At 38.9% G+C, this 21085-nt stretch overlaps 1 protein-coding gene across 1 annotated transcript in view; it reads right to left on the bottom strand.

Annotated features, from left to right (window-relative positions):
- The window catches only part of peak1 (pseudopodium-enriched atypical kinase 1), a 147362-nt gene that overhangs the window by 13894 nt on the left and 112383 nt on the right, over nucleotides 1-21085 (bottom strand). Inside the window, exon 4 of the mRNA XM_052042635.1 lies at nucleotides 12100-12293. Within this exon, the coding sequence (XP_051898595.1) occupies nucleotides 12100-12293 (194 nt within the window). The remainder of the gene's footprint in view (nucleotides 1-12099; nucleotides 12294-21085) is intronic.

Here is a 21085-nt window from a genome sequence, read left to right as displayed (position 1 = left end):
TTTCGATACTCAAACAAGATTCTCTCATGAAACATGCAGTGATCATGACAAAAGCTTTCAATGCAATTTTTTAAAACAAGGAAAGCAATTAGTGTTACTAGTGTGGTCGATTACTAATCTAACAACTCTTTTTGAAAACCACAAAACATTTAATTAGTACATATCAACAACTCCTTACAGACGTTCAAATGAATTCCAAACCATACCCACTAGAATAATTCCCATGGTTGAGGTGCATTAAACAAACCTGTGGATTTAATTCAAGCAAATAATCTACACTTGAACTTCAGGATTATACCCATGTTGGGTCTAGAACACATACATGTTTAGAACACATGTTTACACATGATGCAAAAGTTTCAAACTTGTGGTCCACTGAACTAACTTCTGGGGAACAAGTGTTTTACCACTGGGATGACATTCATTGAAATAAGGTGGCATATTTTTTGCAAATTAATCTAAAGGGAACTATATTACAAATCAGGGCAAAGATAATTATTCCATGAATGCTGCAAGAAGAATAATGAATGTGTGGAGATGTAATTGGGTGAATGTGTTGGATTCAACTGTTTCAAGTAATTTTTTTTAACGTGTACAGTGTTTAGTACACCTCAAGTGGCTGCACAAGGAATGGCTGTTTCCTAGCTTATTGGTTCATCCATCAGGTGAATAAGTGTTTTCTCATTGGTTGCTTTTGCCACAGGTATCTAATAGGTTTCCTGATTGGACAATTGTTAGCTAAGGCGTACCTCTTATCTCAGGTATAAAAGGTGTCGTTTTTTGTTAATCCCTCTCTTGCCTCTATCTTTCTTGCTCTCTTCCCACCCCGGCCCTAGCACATCTTTAGTTCCTTTTATCTCGGCTCATCTCCTAGTAGTAAAGCTAGTGCCATGTGCTCTATGACTGTTTCTTTGTTTTAAACTTTTCCTATAAAACTTTGTGAAGCACCAAGTTTTCAACTCATTCTTGGACTCCTGAGAGAACCGGCAGATTCGAAAATAACCGGATCCGACAAATCATAGAATCATAGAACAGTACGCACAATACAGGCCCTTCGGCCCCTTTTAAACCTCACCTAAGATTATCTAACCCCTTCCTCCCACATATCCCTCTATTTTAAATTCCTCCATACGCTTATCTAGCAATCTCTTGAACTTGACCAATGTACCTGCCTCCACCACCACCCCAGGCAGCGCATTCCACGCCCCAACCACTCTCTGTGTAAAAAACCTTCCTCTGATATCTCCCTTGAACTTCCCACCCTTTACCTTAAAGCCACGCCCTCTTGTATTGAGCACTGGTGCCCTGGGAAAGAGGCGCTGGCTGTCCACTCTATCTATTCCTCTTAATATTTTGTACACCTCTATCATGTCTCCTCTCATCCTCCTTCTCTCCAGAGAGTAAAGCCCTAGCTCCCTTAGTCTCTCCTCATAATGCATACTCTCTAAACCAGGCAGCATCTTGTGATCCTGGTAAATCTCCTCTGCACCCTTTCCAACACTTCCACATCCTTCTTATAAAGAGGCAACCAGAACTGGACACAGTACTCTAAGTGTGGTCTAACCAGAGACTTGTAGAGCTGCATCATTACCTCGCAGCTCTTAAACCCGATCCCATGACTTATGAATGCTAACGTCCCATAAGCTTTCTTAACTACCCTATCCACCTGTGAGCCAACTTTCAGGGATCCGTGGATATGGACCCCTACGTCCCTCTGCTCCTCCACACTACCCAGAATCCCGCCATTAACTTTGTACTCTGCCTTGGAGTTTGTCCTTCCAAAGTGTACCACCTCACACTTCTCCGGATTGAACTCCATCTGCCACTTCGCAGTCCAGCTCTGCATCCTATCAATGTCCCTCTGCAATCTTTGACAATCCTCCACACTATCCACAACACCACCAACCTTTGTGTCATCTGCAAACTTGCCAACCCACCCTTCTACCCCCATCCAAGTCATCAATAAAAATCACGAAAAGCAGAGGTCCCAGAACCGATCCTTGTGGGACACCACTGGTCACAGACCTTCAATCTGAATGCACTCCCTCCACCACAACCCTCTGCTTTCCACAGGCAAGCCAATTCTGATCCACACGGCCAAGCCTCCCTGGATCCCATGCCCTCTGACCTTCTGAAGAAGCCTACCATGTGGAACCTTGTCAAATGCCTTACTAAAAATCCATTTAGACCACATCAACTGCACTACCCTCATCAATCTGTCTGGTCACCTCCTCAAAGAACACAATCAGGCTTGCGAGACATGATCTGCCCTTCACAAGGCCATGCTGGCTGTCCATGATCAGACCATGATTCTCTAAATGCCCATAGATCCTATATCTAAGAATCCTTTCCAACAGCTTGCTCACCACAGATGTAAGGCTCACTGGTCTATAATTTCCTGGACTACCCCTACTACCTTTTTTGAATAAGGGGACAACATTTGCCACCCTCCAATCCTCGGTACCATTCCTGTGGACAACGAGGACTCAAAGATCCTAGCCAAAAGTTCAGCAATCTCCACCCTCGCCTCGCGGAGCAGCCTGGGGAATATTCTGTCAGGCCCTGGGGATTTATCTGCCCTAATACTTTCTAACAGCTCCAACACATCCTCTCTCTTGATATCAACATGCCCTAGAACATTAACCTTACCAACACCGTCGTCAGGGTCATCAAGGCCTCTCTCCTTGGTGAATACTGAAGAGAAGTATTCATTGAGAACCTCACCCACTTCCACAGCTTCCAGGCACATCCTCCCACCTTTATCCCTAATCGGTCTGACCTTTACTCCCATCATCCTTCTGCTCTTCATATAAGTGAAAAATGCCTTGACGTTTTCCTTAACCCTACACGCCAAGGCCTTTCCATGTCCCCTTCTTGCTCTCCTCAGCCCCTAAGTTCCTTCCTTGCTACCCTTTATTCCTCAAGAGCCCTATCCGATCCTTGCTGCCTAAACCTTATGTATGCTACCTTCTTCCTCCTAACTAGATGTTCCACCTCTCTTGTCACCCATGGTTCCTTCACCCTGCCATTCTTTCTCTGCCTCACCGGGACAAATTTATCCCTAACATCCTGCAAGAGATTCCTGAACAACGACCACATCTTCATAGTACATTTCCCTTCAAAAATGTCATCCCAATTTACACTCGCAAGTTCTAGCCTTATAGTCTCATAATTTGCCCTTCCCCAATTAAATATCTTCCTGTCCTCTTTGTTCCTATTCTTGTCCATGACAATGCTAAAGGTTAGGGAGTGGTGGTCACTGTCTCTCAAATGCTCACCCACTGAGAGATCTGTCACCTGACCCGGTTCATTACCTAATACTAGATCTAGCATGGCATTCCGTCTCGTTGGCCTGTCAACATACTGTGACAGGAATCCGTCCTGGACACACTTAACAAACTCTGCCCCGTCTAAACCTTTGGCACTAAACAGGTGCCAATCAATATTTGGGAAGTTGAAGTCTCCCATGATAACAACCCTGTTATTTTTGTACCTTTCCAAAATCTGCCTCCCGATCTGCTCCTTGGTATCCCTACTGCTACCAGGGGGCCAACAGAATACTCCCAGTAGAGTAACTGCTCATTTCTTGTTCCTAACTTCCACCCGTACTGACTTTAGAGAGGATCCTGCTACATTATCCACCCTTTCTGCTGCTGTAATAGTGTCCCTGACCAGTATCACCACCCCTCCCTATCCCTTTTAAAACACTGAAATCCGGGAATATTCAGCATCCATTCTTGCCCTGGTGACAACCAAGTCTCTGCAAGAGCCACAATATCATAGTTCCATGTATTTATCCAAGCTCTCAGTTCATCACCCTTATTCCTGATGCTTCCTGCATTTAAGTAAATGCACTTTAGCCCATCCACCTTACTACTTTTATACCTTATACTCTGCTTCTTCTTCCTCAAAGCCTCTCTATATGTTAGATCTGACTTTAGATGGTAGATAAAGAAATAAACTAGGTTAGTCAGAAAATGAAAAGAGGCCTAATGAATATTGTTAGAATGACTGGTGAAAATGAATAAAGAGCAAACTGCAGGACTTGTGTACACCTTGGGAAGGATGGGGGTGGGGTGGAAAGGAGGGAATAGAATAGCACAGTGTAATCCGGGGAAATTTACATAATACTGAGGAGGAGAAATATGGAGGTGGGATATTCTCTGGGTGGATCTAAAATTCTTAAGGGAAAATATTAGGAGCATACAAAAATACTTTAAAAAAATGGACTCAAAAAAGACTGTATTGGCAAGTCACATCAGTACACAGGAGAAACTTTAATTCTTTTGATTTATTTAAATAAAATGTAACAAAAAATTAGGGTGTTCAACCCTGATATGTACTAATTAAATATTCAGTTTAAACACTGGAGAAAGAGCTTATCTCAAAAATAAGTTGAGAATTGCAGAGTAAAAATGTCAATAATAAAAAGTACCGTCTTGGAAAAGATTTAGGATAAAGAAAGGTATAACATACTGAACTGCACCAGGAAGCAACATGATGAAAAAGTATAAAAGGCAAAGCAAAGGAAGCATACAAAACTGATGCGGTAGAAAACAGCATAAATACACAGATAAGAATTTATTTTTTTACCCAAATTGGAATCAAGCAACATTAGACCATTTATCATTGGTACTGTGATAATGTGGATGTGACGGAATTTCTAAATTACTACTTTGTGACTTTTAACTGGAGCGGAAATGAGAATAAAAATACTGTATGTGCCTCAGTTGACAGAGGAGTAGAAGGGTACAGAATATGAATATAATTGTGGATATAGAAAAATTCTAAAAATCCTTGGCATCTTTCTAAGATCATTGGTTTGAAAAGTAGCACAAATTATCCTCATGTTTGAAATGGAGATGAGAATGAACTCTTAAACTCCAGATTTTCAGTTTATTTGAAGAACTGCTTGAGAACATGAGAGAGTTATGGAAGAGAATACCATAAGGAATTATAAAAACAAAACCAATTTTAAAAAGGTGGCTGGAAGGGAGACAGAGACCCAGCAGTTCCAGATTACAGGAAGGAAAGAGATGGTGTTATTGGGCAGATGGTCTAACCAAAACAGGCCCTTCGGCCCACCATCTAATTGTCCTTACCTGTCCAAACAAATTATTAAATTTTAAATTACAATTCTTGATACTGATCTGAAAGGACAGTTAGTCCATCAGCATCTCTGTGTGTATTTATTAGATCACAATACAACTATTTAATCTGCACTAATCCTTTAGTTCACATGGTTGGAGAGCAAATGAAACCTTCCAAGTGGGGAAAGTAAAATCCAGCTATGAATGGATAAATATGACAAGGAGCCATTGCTGGACTCCACTGTTTCCTGCATACATTACATTATTTGGAGTCAGGGACAGAGACAAAGCTGTTCACAGATGATATATTCTGAAAGTGGAACTGAGAAAGATAAATAAAAATGGTCTGGCTAGATTAGGCATTTAATGTGGATAAATACATAGTAATGTGACAAGGGCAGTCGAAATACAAAGTAAACACTTTAGGATGAAATTCAGGTAAGGAATCTGGGTAGGAGATTTAACCTCATGGTGCTGTGTGAAAGTGCTATTCTAAACCAAGGGAAGATACTGAGGAATCTGGAATCTTAATCTGAAGACAGCTAGCTGGAGCTACACTAACGATTCTTGATAAATTGACCCCAATAATCTGAAATTGTGATTAATTATTACTTGGAAAAGAAAGGGCACATTTGGAAAGGAATACTCAAAGATGAAACAAAAAAAAATAGGTTGGAACCATTGAAGGGAAGGTTGATACTGAAGAAAAGGATCAATTGATAGATTTTGAAACATGCCTAAAAGAATATGGTGCCTTTTTCTGGTCTTACATCTTATGTTTATACTGTGATCAGTCTGATGTATCCCATCTTCTGGTTCAGTTCAGCAGGTAGATCAAAATCAATGAATTATTGTCTGTATAACAAAAAATAATTTCTAGTTCAAGTAAATCTCCTCTCTCTGCATGTGCCTTTTCACAAATATACATAATTGTTGTAATCAAGATTGATGCATCCACATTTAAAAATTTTACCAATGATGCTTCAAAGATATGCATGCATTTCCCTTTTGATGTTTCCATCCTCTCTTGACAGAGAGTAGAAACTCACTCAGTATTCAGAGAATAGCTCAGGGTCACTTACAGCCAATGTACTCCTCACCTGTGGCCCTCAGAAGAGGTGTTGTTCCGTATGTCTCTGAGCCTCCATCCACAGCCCGCCAGCTCTGGGATTTTACTGGGGCGATTACATACAAATAGAAAGAGAGAAAAATAGAGGAGAGAAGGAAAAGAAAGAAAGATTGGGACTGCCAGAAAGTTAGTGACTCAAATGAACAAATCAGTGCAATTAGATTTTACCACTCATGACTATTGTTTTCTGCACCAGTGCATGGCAAGAAATAATTTTATTTTAAAATTGGATATGAGCAATAACAATAAAATGAATATTTAGGACATAATAGATTGATTTTTAAAAGTGATTAAGAAAGCATACATGGTCATGGGGTTTATAAGTAGGGGCAGAAAGTTCAAAATAAGGTTAAGTTAAACTCTACAAATTAACTTTTGTTTTTGCAACAAGAGACTTGCATCCAGTTCTGGTCACTGTACTACAGGTGGTGCAGAAAAGATTTAGTAGAATGGCCCAGGGTTCAGGAATTTCAATTACATGGAATTCTTCACCTTGGAGCAGAGAAAATTGAACAGTGGTTTGATAGAAGTGTTCAAAAGGGTCTAGATAAATGAATTACAGGAATTGAGAGAAGGACATAGTTTTAAGGTTATTAGCAAAAGAATCAGGGATGACCTGAGGAAAAAAAAGTTTTCACATAGCAAGTAGTCATGATCTGGAATTCATGACTTGAAATGTAGTGGTAGTAGTTCAATCCTTATTTATAAAGGGAATTGAACAAATTCTCGCAGGAGAAAAATCAGCAGGGTGACGAGGGAAAGAGGTAGGGAATGGGACTGGCAGGATTACAGAGAAGTTGTACAAACTCAGTGGGCTGAATGGCCTCTTTCCCTGCTGTGATAATTCTACAATTCTAATCCTGTTCATCTGAGGGAAGCACCTGTGAAGGTGGCTCCAGTACTGGTGCAATCATGAACACATTAGTATTTCATTAAACAATGCATCACTGAAGTAAATTTTTGAAGAAAAAATTTTTAGGAATTGAGTAGCAGCAGCAGCAAAAAAATGATTTGTCACTGAAAAAATGTTACAAGATTACTGCAGGAAAAACTGAGAAAATCTCATATATACAATCCATCAGGGATGAGTGTGAACAGTGATTATTCTGGAATTATTTTAATCTGCAGGATTGAGAGTGATTTGGCATTATTATTCTGTAATTAATTCGCATGTATACAGGATACATGCTGATGGATTCTTGAAACTCTGTAAAAACTCCACCCAGTGACTCAGCATTCATATCACCTACTGTGTTTTTTTCTGTAAGAGTCAGTGAAAATGTTCTTTTCCCTCTGGTACATTTACATTCTGTGCAATGCAACCATCTGACCCGCTGTGTAAGTAAACAATCGCCATTCAGGCTGTTCCATGACGTAGATATGGATAACATATTGGGTGATGTGGACACTCCAGGAGGAACTCATGAAAGAAAGAGGAACTATATCATTAATCATATGAGGGGTAATGTGTGGAGATCAGTGAATGGGTAATCAAAATGGGGAGAATCCAGTTGGATTCTTTTTGGGCTCTTTGGTTTAGTCTACTCAAAGTAACCCATTTGTTCACTGATTTATTAAGATGGTTTCAAGAATACTTGCAATTCATGAAAAAATCAGAATTAACTGTTAAAAAGTTTCAGCATCCCAGTTTAGCATTTAAAAGATGACACTATATTTACCGTGGAGAAAGACATGGAAGCTCGGGGATTCAGCAAAGAGAACAGTGATGTCTTGAAACATACCAACATTACAGGGAAGGTGCTGGCTGTCTTAAAGCACATACAAGTGGATAAATCCCCAGGGCGTGACCAAATGTATTCTAGAACATTGTGGGAAGCTAGGGAAGAAAGTACTGGAGCTCTGACAGAGATATTTGTATTTTCATTAGCCATGGTTGAAGTACCGGAAGGCTGGAAGGTGGCTGATGTGCCTTTATTTAAAAAGGGTCGCAAAGACAAGCCAGGGAACTACAGGCCGGTGAGCATAATATCAGTGGTGGGAAAGTTACTGGAAGGGATTCTAAGAGAGAGGAGCTATCTACATTTGGAAAGGCAATGTTTGATTAGGGATAGTCAACATGGCTTTGTGGGAAATTGTGTCTTACAAATTTGATTGAGATTTTTTGTAAAGAGTTGACCAAGCAGGTTGACAAGGGAAGAGCACTAGACATTGTCTACATGGACTTTAGCAAAGCCTTTGACAAGGTCCCACATGGGAGGCTGGTCTGGAAGGTGATATCACATGGGATCCAGAGTAAGCTAGCCAACTGGATACAAAATTGGCTTGCTATAGGAGTCAGAGGGCAGTAGTGGATGGCTGTTTTTCAGATTGGAAGCATCAGTGCTGAGTCCCCTGTTGTTTGTCATCTATATTAACAATCTGGATGAGAATGTCAGTGGCATGATTAGTAAGTCTGCAGATAACTACAAAATTGCTGGTACAGTGGACAGTGAAGAAAGGTATCTAAGATTACAACATGATCTAGGTCAACTGGGAAAGTGGGCAAAGGAATGACAGATGGAATTTAACTTGGACAGTACAAAGTGTAAAGTTAAACCAGGGTAGGATAGACACAGTAAATGGCAGGGCCCTGAAGAGTGATGTGGAACGGAGAGATCTTGTGATACAAATACATAGTTCTCTTTATGTGGCGACACAGGTAAACAGAATGGTGAAGGCGCTTTTGTCTTCATTGGTCAGGGCACTGAGTACAAGAGTTAGGATATTAAAGCTGTACCAGACATTGGCGAGACTGCACTTGGAGTATTGTGTGCAGTTCTGGTTGCCTAGTTATAGGAGAGATGACATGAAGCTAGAGAGGGTGCAGAAAGGTTCACAACAATGTTGCTAGGACTGGATGGCTTGAGTTATAAGAAGAGCCTTGAAATGCTAGCCTGTTTGGCTTGGAGCATAGATGGCTCAGGGGTGACCTTATAGAGGTATATAAAATCATGAGGGTCATAGATAAGGTGGATGGTGAGTCTTTTTCTCAGGGTATGGGAGTCTAAAACTAGAAGTTATGGGTTTACGGTGATTGGGCAAAGACTTAAAGGAGAGTTGAGGGGCAAGTTTTTCCACAGAGAGAGTATATGGATCAAGCTCCCAGAGGAAGTGATAGAGGTGGGGACAATTACAATGTTTAAAAGATACTTAAACAGGAATATGGATAGGAAACCTTTAGAGGAATGTGGGTCAAATGTAGGAAAATGGGATTAGCTCACATAGGCAACTCGGTCAGCATGGATGAGTTGGGCCAAAGGGCCTGTTTCTGTGCTATATGATTCTGTGACTCTATCCAACAGGTGAGGTGAAGACGATCACAAAGATCCCCATTTTGAAGAACAAAATGATTATAGAGTCATTGACAATGAAAAATGTATATTAGAAAAATTTTTATAGGAGAATCTCTCCTGAATAGCAACAAAAAATATTCTGTGATACTATTTATACAGAAGAGCATCAAAAACTAAACTAAAATTGAATCGAGAAACTGAATGCATGACCAAAATGGTGGAAATATTGGACTGAAAAGATTTTACAGAGATGGAAAATTACAAAGAAAGCTAGGGATAGAAAACTTCTTAGATGGTTCCAAAAAACTGGGAGTGCAGCAAGTCCAGATTCTGTGGCCAGCAACCATGAGGGGTAAGGAAGGCAAGCTACTCAAAGGGCTAGAATTGGGGATTAAAGAATAGAGGAAGATATATGCCTAGTGACAGGATTAGGTTGCAGAGGAAATTGAAGACAAGAATGAAAATTTTGAATTCAATGCATTGGGTGACAAGCAGCCCAGGGATGAAATTATTCAAACTTCACAAACTGGGATCACATTCACACAGAGCAGAAAGTAGATTTAAGGTGGGTCTTGTTAATTCTAACATATATCCCTATCACTATCAAAACTGTGACAGATTATGCAATAGAAACAGCCATCAGCAAGTGTCAAATTTTAAGTTTGTAAGGATTGCATGGAAAGGAAAAAAAAATACCTTATTTTGTGTGGTGCCTTTCCTTTTTAGAACATCCCAAAGTAGTGTACAATCAACTAAGTGTACTCACTGTGTAGGTAATGTGGCAGTCACACTAAACTCTAACAAAGATGACAATATATGATAATATAAATGATAATATATTTTAATAGTGAGTAAGGAAAATATATCCAGCAGGACAAAAAGTTTAACTCTTGTGCCTGTCTTTCAGATTGTGTCGGGGACCATTTAATCCTATTTACGAAGCAAGTGGAATCTCAGTTCAATGTATCATCCAAAAGGCAGCACTTCTGGCAGGAAGGCACTCCCTCAGTACTCCACTGGGGCATCAGCCTAGATTTTAGTGTTAGAGTACGATTTGGACCCACACCTTTCTAACTCAGAAACAAGAGTGTTACATCTCAGCCATGAATGACCCCAATTATCAAACAAAGGTAAAGTCTAACATTTCCAAAGCAATTCCTTTATCTCCTTTGGATGTTCAAAGTTTGTTGATTTTTGCTCGCAATTAGCTTCATTAAGAAGAAAGGAAGCAAAAAAATGAGACTGTATTGAGTTGTCACCAAAATTACATGCAATGGAAGATTGGAACTGATTCAATCTTCCATGGCAGGCAGATGGTTGGGATACCTGAGTGAGGTTTGGGGACCACAGGTCCATTGTTGACAACTGGTTACAGATAACCATAAATATTATAACAAATAGGTTCATCGTAGCTCATGCAGCAGGATTACCTGTGCTCTGTACAGATGCAACTTGATAAGTTCTTCGTTTAATCCTGCCTTTTGCCTATGTGCACTTAAACATTGTTCCCAAAAGAAACGCTATGTACTCCACCAGATAAATAAAAATTCTGCTTGTGACTTTTTCTCCCTACAACATTTGGGGTTCAAGACTTGAGCATTTCAGTTGTTATCAGATACTTACTTGACCGGAGTAAAAAAAAACATTTTTTACACTTAAATATGCATTAGTCACAGGAGACCAAGAATTGCAAATTTCTCAAGACCTCACTTATTAGGGTAAGATATCAAATTTGCTAATGAGCCTAACATTCCAGCATTGTGCAGCTTGAAGAAAAAAATAAATGTTAACCTTGCAAAATCAGTAGATTAAAAAGGAATGGCATTAATGATTTTTGTAAATGTTAGCTTTTCATGATACACATGGAAAGAAGAATGAAAGCAAGCGTGTGCTATGTCTGAACTCGTTTGTTTTTGGTTAAGAAGCAAATTCGTGTAAACTCTTTTCTTAAAATAAAAGGGATCTCCACAGACTGAAAGCAAGACCTCAATTATTTGTGTGTTCCAAAAAACTGGTACACAATGAATGAACACCAAATGTGAAACAATAGAAGTACGCCTACCTTAGCAGTTAATGTGTTAAAACTACGCATTCCTGCCATATCACCCACAGCCTTTCTTTCTTCGCCCCGCCGTTTTAAATTAGATTACAGCATTCAACAGCATTTTTTAAAGAAGCATATTAACAGAATTAAAATGTTGCTGTCCTACCTTTAATGAACAGAGAGGTTGTTGAACAAGGGGACTATGAAAGCTACCGTCATTTTGACCCTTTTTAACACTGTATAGCATTTGATAGGGCGTTTTAAGCTTTAATCTAATCTCTTCCTGCTCGCTCTACCTAAACAGGATTGCCCACATTACAGCCGCATTCCTCACTCTGTAACCTTCAGAGCATATTGGAAATCAGCAGGGACACTCACATCAATTAAACATTTGCCTTACACATATATAGCTAACACTCCAAGACTTGACTGATAAATTTAATAGCTTTGGAAGTTACTAGAAGCCTAGAGCAAAGAGAAAGGAGAAATCAAATCCATTTCCGCCTCCCACACCCATTCTCCTAAAATACGGTAGTGTCTTACCCAAATTGCTGTAGGTAGCGCTGCTGATGCTTTCATCAGCTGACTCACTGCCCGTGTCTTTTTCATCCTGAGATCCCGTGCTGGCCAACACCAGAGTCATTGTGCCAGATGTTTCCTGGCTTGCTGATGCCGATCTTTGAACTTCTGATTCCTGTGGCGACATGTCTTCAATGGTCACCTCACCTGGAAGGTTGCTTTAATGAAAAAAAGTTTACTTCAGTGTTCATCATTCATCAAACATTCATGCAATTCTTGTCTAATAAGACTGGGTCAATTTTATTTAATGTGTGAATCTAAAACTATTTCTTGTTCTAACTCAAAATACTTGAAAACTGTGCAGTTTGGGAGTAGTTGAGTGTCAGTTGAAACGTATTTAGGACTTGCAAGAACTTGTGAGTTTACAAATCCCTGGGCAATTTTAGCTTCATTTTACACAGTCTTCAATTAATCTTGTTCCAAGATAAGATCTGGTAAAACAGGTTTCTCTAAATCTTGGGCATTTACCCTTAAAGAGTTCTGGGGAGACAGAAAGAATGTGAAGTTTATAATTCATTTCAATTTCTACACTGCACCATTCTGCAAACAAGGTTTATAGTTAACTAAGGTGTGTCACAATTGATAACAAGGAAAAGCTGTTTGTGTTTAGATTGCATTTGTCAAAAGGTAAAATGAAAACTTCATTTTAAACTAAAGTTTTCAACCATCTTTTAAGCACTGAGAATAGTATTTTTGAAAGTCACTCCCAAAGCAGTTTATTCCTTTTTACTCCAGCAACTCACTGAGCAATCTACTTAAAAATGTTCCAGTACAAAATGAAAAACAACTTAAAAGTTTCAAGTCAAAATCACTATTGCTTGAGACACAATTTATACTTCCTACCACCTAACTTACCCTACCTTAAAAGAGACACGAAAAGGTTTGACTGTTAACTTACCTGCTCAGATTACTCACACAACTCCCCATTGAAACAAATGTTTTGAATTTGCTCCTCAATTTCATAAACATGTTTTGAAAGTAGCTGATTAACTTCAGAAGTTGCTAGCTCTACGTACAGTGATATCATCAGCTAGACTGTCCTAACTCAGGCTCAGTGCTGAAAATCTGCCAGAGTTGTCTACCTATAGAGTTAGAGGTCACCAACTGAGTCAGATTTGTTAACACTTTGAGTGGCTGCACTCAATTTCATTGACTCAGATTCCATACAGTTAGCGAACAAAGCAAAGGTTTAAATTATTGTCCAACTAGAAAACCTTTGAAACCATCAATCCAACTTTTTAATTTGAAAGCATGTTATGGAAATATTATTCCAAATTCAGTTGTAATTTCTGGAATCTGAATACTGAAAATAATTTTCAATTTTTACAATAAGCAACATTAAAAAGAACTTCAAAAATATGAAAGCATTATTTTCCTCCCTCTCTTTTTATAAGCTGCGTACTTATCTCCCCATGTCTCTTGTCCAAAGCCCACCATAATCTGCTTTAGTTATGGGATAGGGGTCAGGAAAGAGGAGCTAAATTTTCTATGGTCCAGAACAAGTAAAAAAAACATGCGGAGTGATTCATATTTCATACTTTGGGATTAGAGGTGGGGAGGGTAGAATATGTACATCACTTTCTGTCTTTTCAGATAGCTCAACAGAGAAAGGATTAGAAACATCTAACACAGTTAACACTACTGATTGTTCTCTGTAGGTCCCTCTTGGGAAGTATTATGATATCCCTACAACTGAAGCTTTATTAAACTTCCATTTGAAACAATGTATTTTGCTATGTACCCAATAAGCTTCGATTTATAAGTAATTGCGGTTAAAAACAGCATCTGTCAAAGGGGCAGGGAAACAGGGAAAAATGACTAAATCATTTGGGAGAAGATAAGATACCATAATAGCATCAGTATTCTGTGTTTGTCCTGAAGAAAGTTCTTATTTTGAGCAATCTGTTGCAGGGACCTACATTTTTTTTATATGTCACTTGAAGACAGCCCTCTGTTCAGTGATGTCAACAAGCTAGCTGAGTGCCCAAAACACATTTCTCAAAATCAACAAACCAGGAAATAAATTGCTTTAAAAAATATTTTAAAATCTGTTATATTCTGGAATACCCAAGGACATTATAATTGACATTTGTGCATTAATTCTGGTTTAACAGAGTCAAAGAGTTTGCTGATTGGGGTTCAGATTACCATTAAAAACTCTAATCTTATGCACCAAAGCATATCCTAGTATTTACAATAAGAATAGATCACAAGTTACAGAAATATTTGCTATTTCACTGACTTTCAGAGACAATGGAGAAGGCTGCGAAACAGCATAGCCATGGAGGACTCCTGAGGATTCTTGATTGATAAGGGGGGCTAAGTGTTACGGGCAGAAGGCAGGAAAGTGGGGTTTAAAAATAAAATCAGTCATGATTGAATGGCAGAGCAGACTCGATGGGTCAAATGGTCTTATCAATCAATGATAGCCAATTATAATTTCTGCATTAAACTTTGCATATAGGGTGGTCCCAAAGTTGCTGTCCATTTTACATGTTGTCCCTCAACATTACAACCACAAAATCGTCTAGAAACTTATATTTACATAGTCTTTTATAATGAGTAAAGTACTACTGGAAAGTAACCACCGCTTTAAGTTTAGGAATTATGGTACATAACAAGGTCCCACAAACAACAATGAGATAAATAACCACATAATTTCTTTTAGTTATGCTGATTGAAGGACAAATCTTGGCCAGGACATGGGCAGAACATTCCAGACCTTATTTCTCATCTGAGAAACAGCATCCCAAGCAGTGGTAGCCCAGATGAAACTCTGCCTGAAGTAAAGCTTCAACACACAATCTATAGAGCCAGAATGCTCCCAAATGAGTCAATGCTGGCAAGTTCTCAGTTATATGTAATATTTATACATACTATGACCACAGGAAGTTGTGATTTCTCAATTTGTACTGAAAGCTGCAATTGAGGTAGAGAATGCAATTTTCTCAACCTATTGGATCACTCAGTGTTGACATCTTCCATTTTGCTGCCTCCCTTTTTCAATAATTATAATATCCAAACTAAAAAATGGAGAGTTGAGAGCTATAGCTTATACTGCACATTTAACTAACAAACAACTTGTTGTAATTATCCATTAACAAAATTGATAAAGTTTACAGGTTACCATTACCACCAAATGTGCGAACCTATGCAACTTTCCAGTACATGAAATGCATACGTGATATAAGGATTAGTTCACTTTTACTGCATCTTGATGGCTAATGAGTCATGCTGAATACCGATTAAGTTGATGATTAACGTACTAGTCACTACTTCTTTCACATGGATGGTGTGCCCCTCTGAGACTATCTTACAACACAGATTCGGTTCATACTGATGTTGATCATAAATCAGCAATAGGAAGTCACACAGACAAAAAATAAGTCATATATGCATGCATGACATTTCAGGTGGTTTTAAAAATGTAAAGTTTGTAATCGTAATATAAAATCTGACTATTATTCCGCTTAGACACATAAAATGTACTAGCCATGCACTTGCTGTCAAATCAAGTGACCAAAAATATGAAACTATGTTACCAAATCCTTGGTTGGCCTCATTCTACATGTTTTTAAATTCCCCCATGTCTGCAGTTAAAACCATTCAGTAACATGTACTTTATTATAATATTGATTCATGCAAGACATCCTGGAGACACAAAAGTTACAGAATGTAATCATTATGGATTGTACAATTCATAAACCATTGATCAGCTGTGACTGGAGAAAAAGATTTGGATCTATTTCAGACCTGGGCCACATTTAAATAGAACCAGCAGGCCACCAACACCAAATAGATATTCCAGTGAACATTCTCATATTCAATTTGGTCCAACATTAGGTGGCCCATAGCTAAGTTAATCTGCATCTGAGGAGCTGGGGAGCTTTGCTGTTATTGGAGGGGAATAAAGTGTACTAGATTATTTCTGGGGTCTGGAGAAATTCATGATCAACAACAGATTTATAAAGCATCTTTAACAAACTAAAATATCTCAAAACACTTAACAGGCAGTTCCGCTTTCAAAAAATATGGTACACTTTTGAGTCATTTCTTCCAACAATATAATCCCTGCCTAGAACAGTAGCGACCATCCAAATTCCTGGCAGTCTGTACAGTTCAATCGATGGAAGGGATGGAGCAGTGGGGCAACAATATCCTATTAAGAAAATGGGTTGTGTATATTACCACATTTATTTTTGATATTAAAGGCCTTTCATTCCTTCAGGTCTATGCTGGCTCACAAACCAATCCCATTACCCTACTAATTTCCCTGTAAACTATTATCCCCACATTTTCTCCAGATTCTATCACTCACCTACACATTGGGAGCAATTTACAGTGGCTAATTAACCTACAAATTTGCATGTGAGAGGAAACTGGGGTATGGGGGGGTATAAACCAGACAGTCATCTGTGTACAAACTCCACACAAACAGCACCATAGGTCATGGTCATCAGAGCCGTGGGGCCTCAGCTCTCCTATCTGCACCCTTGTGCCTTTCATGTTCCAAGATGTTCCAAAGCACCTTAACGCCACAGAAGTACCTTTAAGGTGTAGTCATTCTAACATATTTTAGCAAATGTGGAAGATAACAGATTACAGCAAAATTCCATAAAATATGTGAATGACCGATCAGTTTTAGTGACATTGAGTGGGTGATGAATATTGGCTCGGACACCGAAGGCAACTCCTCTGCTCTTCACACAAACAGTGTCGTGGGATTTTTTGCATCCAGCTTAGAGAGCCATTGGAATTACACTTTAACATCTTAAACAAAGGATCTCAGCACAACACTCCTCAGGTGGGCACTAGTATCAGCTTAGGTTTTTGTGTTTAGTCTCTGAAACGAAACTTAAACCCAATAGCTTCTGACTCGTGGCAAAAGTCAACCTGCTGAGCCATGACCCCCTTTTCACACATCCTTTGGTAGTCTATATAAATGTTAGTTGGCTAAGTTTATGAAGGCATTGTTTCTTGTAGGCTAATACTATTTCACATATAACATAATTTCACATTTTCTACTACACATTTCAACACATTAGAAGCAAAACAGAAATGGGACTTTATTTCAAAAGCATTCTTCTCAGAAACATTCCTAGTAATTTTAAAAACAATTACTTTTACTTTGTTTATAACTTCTCCCAGGCTGCTGGAGTCCCGCCCCAGAACAACTCACTCAAATTTGTTCAAGATTACAGAGTATATACTATATCCAAGTTTACACAAGTCACTGGGTAGCCCTTTCATATAACATTCCCACAATAGCAATCCACAGTTAAAAAGAGTCAGCAACAGTTTAGGACTGTCTGCTTTTGCCTGATTTAGAAAGGTTGTAGAAAGGCGAAACCCCTTGCCTAAATGGATTGCACCTACACATATTAAAACAAGTTAAAAAAGAAAAGCAAAGTCACTATTACATAATCTTGTATCAAAATCATTAGAAAACGAATTGATACCTACAAATTTATTGGCAACTGGTGCAATGCTTAATTTATAAAGAAAATATTTAAATTAATTGTAGACCAATTAGCTTAAAGACAATGGTCAGGAAAAACTAATGGAATGCTTCCTCAAAATATGGAGCAGAAAATGAGTAGAAACTCAAAGTATAAGAATAGTCAACAGAGATTACAGAAAGAAAGATTATGCTGGTTTTCTATTAATACAGGTAATTTGCTAACGTCAGTAGATAAATTCATTTCTGGGGGGGGAAGGGGGGGAAGCTTGAACCATTTACTCCTTGAAAACTTTATTACCTTGTGAACCTAGTTGCCAATCAGCTGCTGCCCTCCCTTAGCACCAGTCATCACTTCAGCAAAGACCAGGCAGTGGCTGGAGGAGCACCTGGTACTGATGGCACAGAAGAGTTGGGGGGGGGGGCAGGAGGGGAGGGAGGAGGGTAACGATGTGCTTGGCTCCCTTTCACATCTGGATTTGGGGGAAGCACAGCCCTATCAACCTGTTGCCTGCCCCTTCACTAAAGCTCCACAGGTAGGTCACCACCTTTCACACTCTCTGCTGAGACCCCCGCCCATCTTCCCCTCACACTGCTGGCAGAGAGAGAGAGAGAGAAAGAGCAAGACAGAACGAGCAAGAGAGAGAACGAGAGAGAGAGAACAAGAGAGAGAGAGAGAGAACGAGAGAGAGAGAGAGAGAGAACGAGAGCATGTGAGGGGTAGGTAGTATGATAACCAGAATAACAGAGAGCCTGGGCTAGGCCAGAATCTGTAATTTCTGCAAAACGGGAAACTAGGTTAGACCTTCAATATTACTTAATCTTTAATTGCTCCATTGCACAGATAGTGTTGCTAAATTCAAAACAGGGAAATTGCCATACTGATTTAAGTGATAAAAGTTCACAACTGGTTCTCAAGATTTTGTTGGCCCACCTGGTATTCTTAATGAATAGATATTGATTACACTAAGGTTCAGGTCTCTCGGCATTATTAATGGGAATTACAATTTCCCTGCCTGCATTCATTATGACATTACAGAATAAAGAGATCCCATGCAAACAGCCTCTAATCTACGACTTTAAAGAACAAGTCCAGGAGACAAATGTTGATGAGATGCACAGATAATAGATATTCCATTGCATATAAGCTAGAAGGTATATGCAGGCCAATTGAGAATAAACTCTTCTTTTTATCAAAATACCATTGCACAGAAGTTAAAAACGTGGCTAAATTTTACATTTGCTACCAACCTAACCATTTTTTCCCTTTGCAGTATATTCATCAGAGTTATGCATGGAAGTTTATAACTCCATGTTATGACAATGTGGCTTAAAGAGTAGATTATTAATAAAATGATTTGTTCAATTTACTGACAGAATAATTTTATTTTTAAAACTAGACATTACTCCCTAAATCTCTCCATGAACCTTAGCAATCAATAAGTCATTAGTAATCAATACGATCAATAAGTCCTCCAACATCAACATCCACCACAGACCAAAAACCCACCTGAATCAGCATAAATGCTGTGCTGCTACAAGAAGAGTTCAGAGGTTGAGCATTCTGCATAACTCACCCCATTTGAAGAAAACACAGTCTGCTGCAGATGCAATCTATCACTGTAATCATTCAAACCTTCCACCACTAGTGCACTCTGGAGAGAGTACGCACAATCTGCAAAATGTCCTGAAGTTACTTGGAAAGCCTACCCCAAGAGCCAATCCCATAAACTCTACTACTAGAGAGAACAAGGACAGCAAGTCTGTGGGAATGCCCTCATCAGCACTTGCCATCTTGGAATTATATCATCATTCCTTCAATGTAATTGGGTCCAAATCCTGGAACCCTCTCCCCAACAGCACTGTGGAAGTATTTACACAAGGAGGACTGCACCAATTCAAGATGGCTCACTATCACCTTTCAAAGGCAATAAATGTCCTTGCCAGCATAGCCCACATTCTATATAAGGAGTCAAGGATGCTTGAATTGGAAAGGTTAGAGGGATGATCTGAAGCAGATGAAATTTTAAAACAGGTATTGGTTGTCTAGGAGCTTGTAGCAGAGGAATAATATGTTCATGATACTTGGTGTAATTAAGTTCATGAGCAGTTCAACTTTCTGGGAGAAAGGAAAATGAGAGGCTTGCCAGGAGAACATAGGAATAGCAGAATCTGGAGGTGGTGGGGAACAGTAGATGGTTTTAGCCATGTAAAAAATATTCTTGGTTACCAGTGCTGCTTTCACGTGAAAACTGAAAGTTCCAACGTGTTTGGACAGTAAAAATTCCATCCATTCCTGCTGAATACCATTCAATACAAAATAATCTACATATATAACTTCTGTTATATTAGCAGCAAATTCAGACATGCCTTGTAAAGTCTTATAACCTACAAAAATCAATAGTTCACACTGAAACATGATGATTCAATATGGCCTGCTGAAAAATACGAACTTTCAATATCATACTTTGTTTAAAATTTATCATATATAAAAATGGCTTTCTTGCAATAGTTCAACTCCATTTATACCTTGTCATGAGTCATATAATTTCTTTTTGTTTTGCACATGTCACAGCAAGTGATTACATCCTTCTGATGCTGACAATAGGGATGAGGGTAATTAAATAAGCTTAGAAATGCAATGATTACTACATTTCAAACTATCAGACAATTTCACATAAATACAGGTATTGAGAAGTTAAAGATTGCATATCAATTTCATCATTCTCAGAATGAAATTCAGAATTGTCTTCTTTCTTTTACTGTCCAGGCAAAGAAAGCAGGGGAATAGTATTGGATAGTATTCAGCACTGATAAAGCAAATTACAAAGTTCATTAAACCCTAGATCTATGATTGAACCATTAATGCTGTAAATCCCCCTGCCTCCTCTTCCTGTAGAGAATGTCTATCCGTCACTCAGCTTGGGATGACAACTTTGAAATTAGGGAGCTACACAATGAAAAACTAGGATCAGTCTATTGCTCAATGATGTAGTGTATTAAAATGTTTCTTGGAATGAACTCCAAATAACCAAACTGCAATAGTGACTCATAAAAAAATGTTAATGCATACTGAATTCAAAATGTAGAGTCACTGAGCATAGAAGTAGGTCTTCCAATACTCTAAGTTCAGGCCAACTATCAAGCACCCTTTTACACTAATCACACACTAATTTCATTTCATTTTCCCCATATTCCCATCAACTTCTCCCAGATTCTACCACATTTACGGTGGCTAATTAACCTACCAACCCATATATCTTTGAGATGTGGGAGGAAAATTGAGCACACGGAAGAATCCCACTGGGTCACAGGGAGAAGGTATGAACTCCAGAGACCACTGGAGGTCATAATAAAACATGGGTAACTGGAGCTATGAAGCAGAAGCTCCACTAGCTGTGCCACTGTTCCACCCACAGTGCAGGAGTTACTTAGTCTGAAAAGATAAATTGTCAGTCTTATAAAGCCACACAAAGAAAGGAACACACCATC

This window comes from Pristis pectinata, chromosome 32 (assembly GCF_009764475.1).
Source record: "Pristis pectinata isolate sPriPec2 chromosome 32, sPriPec2.1.pri, whole genome shotgun sequence".
NCBI classification, from domain to species: domain Eukaryota; kingdom Metazoa; phylum Chordata; class Chondrichthyes; order Rhinopristiformes; family Pristidae; genus Pristis; species Pristis pectinata.
The sequence above is the reverse complement of the archived record's forward strand: the minus strand, read 5'-3'. Positions and strand labels throughout refer to the sequence as shown.